At 51.9% G+C, this 10,919-nt stretch overlaps 1 protein-coding gene across 2 annotated transcripts; it reads left to right on the top strand.

Annotated features, from left to right (window-relative positions):
• Positions 1–1,482: 1,482 nt before the first annotated feature.
• HAS1 (hyaluronan synthase 1) lies at positions 1,483–9,633 on the top strand. Of its 2 annotated transcripts, none has more exons than XM_044759759.2 (5): positions 1,483–1,654; positions 4,206–4,913; positions 5,975–6,200; positions 6,794–6,926; positions 8,618–9,633. In XM_044759759.2, exons 1-5 carry the CDS (start codon positions 1,646–1,648, stop codon positions 9,291–9,293), a joined length of 1,752 nt encoding a protein of 583 aa, XP_044615694.2. In that variant the 5' UTR covers positions 1,483–1,645; the 3' UTR covers positions 9,294–9,633. The 2 variants fall into 2 exon arrangements, with proteins under 2 accessions (XP_044615694.2, XP_070355297.1); XM_070499196.1 differs by having other exon boundaries at positions 1,484–1,654; positions 4,209–4,913.
• The last annotated feature ends 1,286 nt before the right edge of the window (positions 9,634–10,919 follow it).

The raw sequence follows: 10,919 nt of genomic DNA, 5'->3' as shown, positions 1-10,919 counted from the left end.
CAGGACAGGCTGGACGAGACGGAGCGCAGGGAAAAGGGAGGACTTAGAGCCAGAAAAAGAGTGAAACCGTGAATGAGAGAGAGAGACAGAGAGACATATACAGACATCGAGCCTCAGAGATACACAGAGATGCAGAGAGACCGAGGGAGAATAGAGACCGAGAGATAGAGAGAGACAGAGACAGAGAAAGGAGAAGCAGAGAAACAAAAACTGGGAGACAGAAATAAAAAGGGTAAGGATACAGATATTCAGAGAGAAACGGAGAGAAGGAGACAGCCATATACAAAGAGAGAGGGAGGCAGAGAAACACAGGAGAGAGAAAGAGAGCATGAGAAAGGATGAGAAAGTCAGGGAGAGACACTGAGAAAGAAAGGGGCACAGAATAAGAAAGTCAGGGAGCCCGAGAGTCAGAAATTTGGAGACAGACAGACACAAACCCAGAGGGAAGCAGGCAGAAATGGACACAGAGAGAGGGAAAGAAGCAGAGAGAGAGAGAAAAATGACAAAGCTAGGGAGGCCGGGAGAGAACCAGACAGACAGATAGATGGTCAGAAAAAGAGAGCCAGGGAGACAGAGACAAAATGACAAAGAGAAAGACAGAGAAAGAAGGAGATGAGGACTTAGAGATAAACGATCAGAGTCACAGACACAGGGAGAAATGGAGAGAGACAGCTGTGGAGGGAGAGAGAGACATTACCAGGTCAGTGAGAGGAGTGGAGAGAAAGAATTAGGTGCAGAGGTTTTTTTTAAAAAAACCCTGTAAAGAAGGGCATAGAAACAATGACGTTTATCACTGAGTCTGCTGGTCCTGAGGGGCTGGGGGCTCAGACGCCCCAAGACCTGGGGCCTCTGGGAGTTGGCCTCTGGGAGGCCACTCCCACCTTTCCTCTGACTCAGTTTCCCAGGTGGCTCCTGGGGGCAGCTGACCACCAACTCCTGAGTTCAGCCCCCAGCCCCAGGGAGACAGATCCCAGCGCTCCAGTCGCCTCCTCAGCCCCTGGCACACACACACATGCACACGCACACGCGCACGCATGTACGCCCAGACCCACACCAATTAGGTGCTGAACATTCACTCACAGCTCCACTTCCAGACAGCCGTGCCTCACAAGCCAGAGCACAGTCACACCCACAAACACGCACGTGTGTGCATCTTATTCCATCTGCCATTTGCCCAGACAAGCCCCTGGGGGACAGTCTGCCAGCGGCTGTCGGGAGAGGCCGTATGTGGGGCGACTAGGGTGGGCGAGAAGCGGGGAGAGACGAGGAAGAAAGAAAGGGACGGAGAGAAATACAGACACAGGATAAGAGAGATGAGAAAATGGGAGAGAAGCACAGAGCAAGAGAGAGAGAGAGGAAGAAACGGCGGGGAGAGACGGGGATGAGGGGGAGCGATGGGGGGACCTAGGAGGAGAGGGAAGGGAGGCCCGTTTGGGCGCGGGGGATGGGGGCTGATGGCGGGAAGCGGGTGGAGCTGCCCGGCTCGGCCGTGACCTCACAGCCCCTGGCCCAGTTCAGCCCTGACGTCAGGCCCTGCTCCCGCCCCCGCCTGAGCTGGTCTTCAAAGGATCCCCCAGCTCTCCGGGCACAGGGCACAGAGAGACTGGGACGGGAGCCGAGGGAGAGAGCCGGCGGACCCGCAGCCATGAGACAGGTGTGTGCGTGTGACTGCGGCCCTGTGGGGGAGCCCCACGTCTGTGACAACGTGTTTGGGGAGACTGTGTGCGAGAGATTTCCCGTGTGTGCTCATGTGGGTGACAGCGAGTATCTGTGTGGGACAGTGACCACGTGAGGCTGTGTGTGGATGGCCATGCCGCCTATACGAATGTGAGATGTGACATGTCCATGTTTATCTTGCTGTAAATCCGTGTGTGTGTGTGTGTGTGTGTGTGTGTGTGTGTGCGTGCCAGGGATGGGGAGAGAGGGCCAGAGGGAGAGCAGGACTTGCCTGACACGTGGGTCTGGATTTCTCCTTTTATGTGTTCAACAAATCTTAGGTTGAACCAAATGAAATCGCCGATATCTGCTCACTTTTGACCTGTAAAAATGGCAATTTCATACAGTTCAATCTCAACTGTTACTATTTCTTCTCAAACTCTGCCCCGTTGTTCCAGACCCACGGGTGGGTGTCTGTGTGTCTGTTGCCTTGTGGGCATCTCCCAGAGTTGCTCCTTCCTGCCGAAAGGTGTGTGTGCCCAAGTCCACCTGTGTGGCTGTCAGAGGGGCGGGTCTCAGGATCCCTAAGTGCTACTTGAGGGCAGGTGTCTGGGGTCGTCTCCTAGAACGTGGGTGTTGTCCTATGTGGGCACATTCTGTGTGTCCCTCGTCACGTGTGACTATACCTGGGTGGAGGTTGTGTCCACGGCCAATACACGTGGGTCTGTGAGTGTTGCTGAGATTAGAACCCTCTGAATGCCCACCTATCTCTGTTCTCCCCAGCATGAACTGGGCCACCCCCAGAAACTCAGGCAGGGCCTGGTTTGGGGCAAAGGGACAGAGAAGGAAGATTCCAGAAGAAATAATAATAATTGTTAATATTGAGCGATTACTAACGCCAGGCTAAAAGCTCTCTCTTAGTTATGTCCTAGAGAAACATAACGTGAGCCACATACATAATCTAAAATTTTCTAGTAGCCACATTTAAAAAGGTAAAAAGAAACTGGTGAAATGAATTTTAATAATATGTTTGATTTAACCCCATGTATCAGGGACTGGCAAACTTTCTGAACAAGGCCGGATAGTCAATATTTGAGGTTTTGCAGGTCATACAGTCTGTTGCAACGACTGAACTTTGACGTAATGTGAAATCAGTCATAGACAACATGTGAACAGGCGAGTATGGTTGTGTGCCAAAAAAGTTTGACTTAAGGACACTGAAATTTGAATTTATAATATTAAAAATTATAATTTAAATTATAATATTAAATTAAAATTAAAAATTCTAATATAATTTTTATGTGTCACAAAATGTTCTTCTTTGACTTTTTTCAACCATTTAAAAACGTAAAAACCATTCTTAGCTGGCAGGTCGTGGTGAAAAGGTGGCAGGCATTCGGCCCTTGGTGCCAGAGTGTGCCGACCTCTGCTCTATATCAAAAATATTATCATTTCAGTCTGTAATCAATACAGAAATATTGAGATATTTTACCTTCTTTTTTGTACTCAGGCTTCAAATTCCAGATGTGTAAGCACATCTCACGCAGATGCTGCATTTTCCTTGGAAATACTTAATCTGTATTTAGATCTCGTAAAATTTACTGTTGAAAAGAAGCTTCATAGATCCCACTTGTTCCAAACATACTTAAAAGCTTTCCAATAACTGAGTATCAGTGTTTACATTTAAATCAGTTTAAATTAAATAAAATTTAAAAGTCAGCTCCTCAGTCACACTGGCTGCATTTCAGGTGCCCAGTAGCCACAGGTGGCCGGTGACTCCTGCACCGCACAACACGGATCTTTAGCTTAATGGCTCATTTGACTCATAACAAGCCCATGAGGTGGGAACCGGTGACCTAGGAGGCCGTTTAGCACAGAGGAGGACCATGGAGCCAGGCTGCCTGAGTGACCTCCAGCAAAGGAATACACTTCCTGTGCCTCAGTTTCCTCATCTGTAACAGGAGAGAGGGTTCAAATCCCGGCCCCTCCACTTTCCAGGTGTGACCTTGGCCGGGTTGCTGTGCCTCTGTGCGACTCAGCTGCCTCATCCGTAAAACCGGGATGATGATAATAGTACCGACCTCATAGGGCTGTTGTGAGGATTAAACTGTTAGTGCCTAAGAGGCTTAGAGCAGCGCCTGGTACATACCATACTGCATTATTCTTTTAGACGGATATGATTATTACTGTTACCATCTCGACTCTAAGAAACCATTGATTGTGAGATGAATCATTATTTTATGTGCCACGAAGAAAGGGAGGGACCCTGCTAAACTGTGACACTCCATTGAGGGTAATCCTCATAGATTTAAGAGCTGTTAAAAATGTGAAAAAAGTGTATTAGAATCAATATAATCAGGCATTATGCCTCGATAACTGTTTGCCACAATTTTTTTCATTGATGAAAATAACTTTGCAGTAGTTAAGCGATGTTCTCTACAAAAAGGGGATGTTACCGTCCCCTTGGGGAAAAACACCCAGGAGGTCTTCCCTTCCCCAGGACGATTTCAGCACTCTTTTCCCTTGCTCTCCCCTCTCTGCGCTCCCAGCAGGACGTCCCCAAGCCCAGCCCTGCAGCGCACCACTGCTCTGGCCTGGTCCGGCGGGTGCTGACCATCGCCTTCGCGCTGCTCATCCTGGGCCTCATGACCTGGGCCTACGCCGCGGGCGTGCCGCTGGCCTCCGATCGCTACGGCCTCCTGGCCTTCGGCCTCTACGGGGCCTTCCTGTCGGTGCACCTGGTGGCGCAGAGCCTCTTCGCGTACCTGGAGCACCGGCGGGGCGCGGCGGCGGCGCGGCGGGCGGCGGCGCGGGGGCCCCTGGACGCGGCCTCGGCGCGCAGCGTGGCGCTGACCATCTCGGCGTACCAGGAGGACCCGGCCTACCTGCGCCAGTGCCTGGCGTCCGCCCGCGCCCTGCTTTACCCGCGCACGCGCCTGCGCGTCCTCATGGTGGTGGACGGCAACCGCGCCGAGGACCTCTACATGGTCGACATGTTCCGCGAGATCTTCGCCGACGAGGACCCCGCCACCTACGTGTGGGACGGCAACTACCACCAGCCCTGGGAACCCGCGGCGGCGGGCGCGGCGGGCGAGGGCGCCTACCGGGAGGTGGAGGCTGAGGACCCCGGGCGGCTGGCGGTGGAGGCGCTGGTGAGGACGCGCAGGTGCGTGTGCGTGGCGCAGCGCTGGGGCGGCAAGCGCGAGGTCATGTACACCGCCTTCAAGGCTCTCGGCGACTCGGTGGACTACGTGCAGGTGAGCAGAAGGTGCCCCCAGCCCCCATGACCAGAACGCCCCAATCCCACTTCCCTGGGTCCTTGCTTGATGTAGAGATTGGAACGGACCTCTTCCTTCCTCTGTGTATTCATTCATCCATTCAATGTAGAGATTCTTTCTTTCCCTCATTCTTCCATCCATCTATCCAATATGTAGATCATTCATTCCTTTTATTTTTTCATTTATCCTTTCAACATAGAGATTCATCATTTCTTCCCTTCTTCATGGGTTCATCCATTTGATGCAGACTGTTCTTCAGTCATTCACTCATCCATCCATCTAGTACAAAGGTCATTCATTCCTTTATTCATCCATTCAATTTAGAGATTCATTCACTGATGCATTGCATTAGTTTTCTATTGCTGCATAACAAATTACCACAAATCTGGCAGCTTGAAACAAAACACAATTATTACCTTATAGTTTCCATGAATCAGGAGTCTGGGCCAAGCTTAACTGGATCCTCTGTTCAGGGTATTATCAGGTTGTGGTCGTGGTGTCAGCTGGAGCTGGGTCTTATCTAGGGTTCAGGGGCCTCTTCCAAGCTCATGAGTTTGTTGGCAGAATTCATTTTCTTGCCATCATAGAATTCATAGTAGCTTGTCTCTTACAGACCAGCAAGAGAAAGTCTTTGACTTCTAGACCTTCTTTTAAAGGGCTCATCCGATTAGGCCAGGCCCACCCAGGATCATCTCCCTTTGATTCACTTAAAGCCAACAGATAGGGACCTTAATTACATTGCAAAACCCCTTCACCATTTCCACATAAGGTAATATAATCAAGGGAGATATAGCCACAGTCCATTGGTTAGAAGCAAGTTACAGGTCTTGCCCACACACCAGAGGAGGGTATTAAACAAGAGCGTGGGTCTCAGGGCAGTATCATCTTAAAATGGGATTAGACATTGAAAAGGACTAAAAAATTCAAAGTTACATTCAGATTCACTGCACAGTGTCTCAGCTGCTCATCCTTTATCCCTCCCCTCAAGCACCAGCCCCGTGCAGGGATCTGGTCTGACCCTGGCCTTTTTCACCCCACAGGTCTGTGACTCGGACACGAGGCTGGACCCCATGGCACTGCTGGAGCTGGTGCGGGTGCTGGACGAGGACCCCCAAGTGGGAGCTGTTGGGGGGGATGTGAGGATCCTTAACCCTCTGGACTCCTGGGTCAGCTTCCTAAGCAGCCTGCGATACTGGGTGGCCTTCAATGTGGAGCGGGCTTGTCAGAGCTACTTCCATTGTGTGTCCTGCATCAGTGGTCCCCTAGGTGAGCAGGGGTAGGGCTTGAGAGGGCCATGGATGGGGTAAAGAGGGAGAAGGGGAGCCGGCACAGGTTGAGGATGTGATTGAGATTGGAGACAAAGATGGGGCTGGGACAGGAATTGGGGATAGGGATAAGATTGGAAGCTGGAGGAGGGGATGATATTTGGCGTTGGGAATGGATGGGAGAAAGGGTATGGATGCGGATTTGGGTTGGGGCTGGGGGAGGGTTTGAGGAAAGGGAGAGAGTGTAGTTGGAGTCAAGGACAGGATTGGGGCCAGGTTTGGAGTTGGAAATGAATTTTTGAGTGAAGATGAGTAGGGGATGGGGCTAAGAATGGATGTGGGATTAGGGATGGGGTTGGGGTGGGTTTGCTGCCAAAGTGGGTGTGGGTCAGGGACAGGATTAGGGGAAGTTTGGGATGAGTATGGGATTGATGATGGATTTGTGGTTGAGAACAAGATTGGGGCTGCCGTTGCCGTTGGAGGTAGGGCTGAGAGTGGTATTGAGATGGTTAAGGATGGACCTAGAATTGGAGATAGGGGATGGAGTTGGCATTAGCAGAGGCTGATACTCTTTTACTCCCCACTCCCACCTAGGCCTATACAGGAACAACCTCCTGCAGCAGTTCCTTGAGGCCTGGTACAACCAGAAGTTCCTGGGCACCCACTGTACCTTTGGGGATGACCGGCACCTCACTAACCGTATGCTCAGCATGGGCTATGCCACCAAGTAAGCTGAAGGGCTGGGTGGTCAGGTGTGTGCTGGAGGTCAATGAGTATCCCAGCAAGTGTGCGTGTGTGTGTGTGTGTGTGTGTGTGTGTGTATGCATGTGTTGGTAATTCTCCCAACTCAAGTAACTCGCAGGACAATGGGCTGTACCAAGGGAGGCATTAGGGGAGATTGGAAGGTACCATAAGGGGCAGAGGGGGCATTTTCGTTGAACCATGTGACCCAATGGACTTTATCAAGGAGGTCAGGGTGAGGGTGGGGAATTCTACCTGGAAGATACAACAGAGATGGGCCAAGATGGCTTTACCGTGGAGAAAGGAGATTACTCCAAGTGAGGTGGGAAGGGGAAGAGATGAATAGATAGAGTGGGATCTAAATAGAGTGAGCAAGAAGAATCAAGAGGGAAAGGAGGGGAGCAACCAAACTCTAGTGGGTGCCTCAGGAAGAAAAGATGTAATTCACTGAGACTCGAGGAGGAGATGGGCTAAACCAGGTGAGGTTCAGAAGAAAGTGGTGTCTACAAAGTTAGACCCAGTAAAAGGGCCAGAGAGAACCTGGGGACCCCATGCATTCATTTGCCCAACAAATATTCTTTAAGTGCCTACAATGTATTAAGCTGTAGGGAGTCAGCAGTATGAAAAAGAGACACAAATTCGTGCCTACATTGAGGGAGACAGACAATAAATAAGATAAATAAGTAGAATGTCTAGTATGTTAGATAATAATGCCTGCTAAGGAGATAAATAAAGCCAGGAAGGGGGATAGGTAGTTTTGGGGTAGGGAATGAAATGTTAAATAGGGTACCCGAGGAAAGAGAGGGATGGAGGCTGAAATAGTGCATCTGGAGCAATAGCAAGGGAGAGCGTCAGGAGAGGAGGACAGAGAGTTACCAGGGGGCCATTCATGAGCCGCCTGTAGGCCACGGTAAGAACTTTGAACTAAGATGAGGGAGCCCTGGGAGGGTTCTGAGTAGAGGGGTGACATGTTGTAACAGGATCCCTGCGGCAGCTGTTTTGAGTACAGACTGCAGAGGGCACCGCGGTCAGCAGGGAGCCCATTGAGGATGCCAAGTGACACCGGGAAAGGAGACAAGACACCGTGGGGGTAGAACAGTTTGACCCCTCCTAACAAACTGCTGTTGGCCACCTGATGACCTTCCATAAAAGGGCTTCTAGCCTCCTATGGGCTTAGCTGGACAGGGTAGGGGTTGATTAGTGATGTCTGCCATGGCCACAGGAGGGGACTTTATGTTCCCTTGAGAAGCTCTAACACATGGGCTACCTTAGGTGGGAACCATGCCTGGCTGGTTCCTCACCACGGGGCCAGCCAATAATGATGAGCGCCATAGTATTCATAACAGATTAATGACAGCATTAGTAACAGTGTCAGTAACCGCAATGATATTAGTAATGCAACAGTGATATTAGTCACAGTAAAAACAGCAGTGGTAGCTAACGTTTATTGGGCAAGTACAATATACTGATCCTAAGCACTTGGCATTTAATCCTCATTCAGTCCTCACCATAGCCCTGTTAGGTAGAAACCATGATGGATCCCATCTTATATATGCGAACTCCGAGGCCCAGAGAGGTTAAGAAAACTGGCCCCAGTGGCCATCTGGCCCCGCTTCCCGACTCCCGTCCGGCCAGCAGGGGGAGCCGTGCTGACCATTCCTTCTTTCCCGGGTCCAGGTACACCGCCCGCTCCCGCTGCTACTCGGAGACGCCCTCGTCCTTCCTGCGCTGGCTGAGTCAGCAGACGCGCTGGTCCAAGTCGTACTTCCGCGAGTGGCTGTACAACGCGCTGTGGTGGCACCGGCACCACGCGTGGATGACCTACGAGGCGGTGGTCTCGGGCCTCTTCCCCTTCTTCGTGGCGGCCACCGTGCTGCGGCTCTTCTACGCCGGCCGCCCGTGGGCGCTGCTCTGGGTGCTGCTGTGCGTGCAGGGCGTGGCGCTGGCCAAGGCGGCCTTCGCGGCCTGGCTGCGGGGCTGCGCGCGCATGGTGCTGCTCTCGCTCTACGCGCCCCTCTACATGTGCGGCCTCCTGCCCGCCAAGTTCCTGGCGCTGGCCACCATGAACCAGAGCGGCTGGGGCACCTCGGGCCGGAGGAAACTGGCGGCCAACTACGTCCCTGTGCTGCCGCTGGCGCTCTGGGCTCTGCTGCTGCTCGGCGGCTTGGTGCGCAGCGTGGCGCACGAGGCCACGGCCGACTGGAGCGGCCCTTCGCGGGCCGCCGAGGCCTATCATCTGGCCGCCGGGGCGGGCGCCTACGTGGGGTACTGGGCGGTCATGCTCACGTTCTACTGGGTGGGCGTGCGGAGGCTCTGCCGGCGGCGGGCGGGGGGCTACCGCGTCCAGGTGTGAGGCCAGGTGCGCGGGGCGCCCGCCCAGGGGCGTTCAGGGGAGGCGCAAGGAGACCTGCCGGGGCCCCGGGGCTGCGAACTTGCTGGCGGATTCTCTGGGCCTCAGTTTCCCTCCTCTGTGAAGTGAGGGGGTCGACCCAAGATTTTGCAGCCTGGACTCTCTTTTGGGGCTGGGACTTCTGGGTCTCTGGGGAGGGGTATTTATTTGAACAGGGTGTGGATTTTTAGGGGTGGGGAAAGGGGTCCCCACATGCTGTCCTGGGCCCAATTTCTCCCTGTCCTTATTTAATCTCCATTCGTACTGTGTGATTAGGATATAATAAAGAATTTTATTTATTTTCTTCTGAGTCTCTTCCCTTTTTTGAGAACTGAGGGGGCTGCACGGTCAAGAATTGAGGACTCATGGCTGAGTCTTGGTGCCAGCTCTTTGAATCTAGACAGGATACCCTCCTTCGTTGGAGCCTCGGTTCCCTCTTGGAAGATAGGGGTATTAATTCCATGGGTCAGGGTTGTTGTGAGGGGACAATTTCTCAACCTGTCATTCACAGCTTCTTATGGTGCACCAACCATATGCCGACACTGTTAGCCACTGTGGATGGAGTTTCCCTGGTCCATCCGCTCGGCTACTAAGAAAGGTAACTCAAACCTTCTCTCCCAAAAGCCCCAGCACCTCACCTTAGCTTGCTTCGTATCTCACTGAGAAAACACAGGTGACAAGAAGACGACTCTCAGAGTCCCCACCTCCACGTCTTCCCATTCATCTGCAACTGTGCCCACACAGGCCACCTTCCCCTGTTACTGAGGGTGAACAGTCTGTGCTCTGAGCCAATGCCAAACCCTTCCACTTGGGCACTAGACCTCATGTCCTCTGATGTACTCAAAGATCTTACTCCCACGGTTCTTCCCGCCTCTCCTCCATCATCAGTGCTTCCCTCTCTCCCGGGTCTTTCCCATCAGCACCTAAATGTGCTGTTACTCTGATTTTTTTTTTTTTTTTGAGGAAGATTAGCCCTAAGGTAACATTTGCTGCCAATCCTCCTCTTTTTGCTGAGGAAGACTGTCCCTGAGCTAACATCCGTGCCCATCTTCCTCTACTTTATATGTGGCTTGCCAAGTGGTGCCATGGCTGCACCTGGGATCCGAACTGGTGAACCCCGGGCCACCAAAGGGGAACGTGCGAATTTAACCACTGCGCCACCAGGCTGGCCCCCTGTTACTCTCTGATTTTTAAGACTCCCTGTCTTCACTTTAGTTTCCCTTCAAGCTACTGTCCCATATTTCTAACAGCAAAATTCCTTGAAGGCTGTCTCTATTGGTCTTCAATGCTCTCCCACAAAGTTTACCCATTTAAAGTGTATAATTCAATGGTCTTTAGTAAGTTTATAGATTTGCGTAGCCATCATCATAATCTTCCCAAAGGAACCCCACAGCGGTTGGCCTCTCATTCCTCACCCCTCTTCCCCACCCCGACCCTCCCAGCTAGGCAACCATGATGGACTTTCTGTCTCTATGGATTTGCCTATTCCGGACATCTCATATAAATGGAATCATGCAATGTGTGCTCTTTTGTGGCTGACTTCTTTCATTAAGCGTGTTTTCAAGGTTCATCCATGTTGTTGTATGTATC

This window comes from Equus asinus, chromosome 26 (assembly GCF_041296235.1).
Source record: "Equus asinus isolate D_3611 breed Donkey chromosome 26, EquAss-T2T_v2, whole genome shotgun sequence".
Lineage (NCBI taxonomy): Eukaryota > Metazoa > Chordata > Mammalia > Perissodactyla > Equidae > Equus > Equus asinus.
This window is presented reverse-complemented; position numbering and strand designations above follow the sequence as displayed.

Bases quoted from the DNA above. Each gene is read 5' to 3' on its own strand.
- HAS1 (XM_044759759.2), top strand. The intron at 4,914-5,974 runs GTGAGCAGAAGG...TTCACCCCACAG, and splicing joins ACTCGGTGGACTACGTGCAG to GTCTGTGACTCGGACACGAG. The intron at 6,201-6,793 runs GTGAGCAGGGGT...ACTCCCACCTAG, and splicing joins CTGCATCAGTGGTCCCCTAG to GCCTATACAGGAACAACCTC.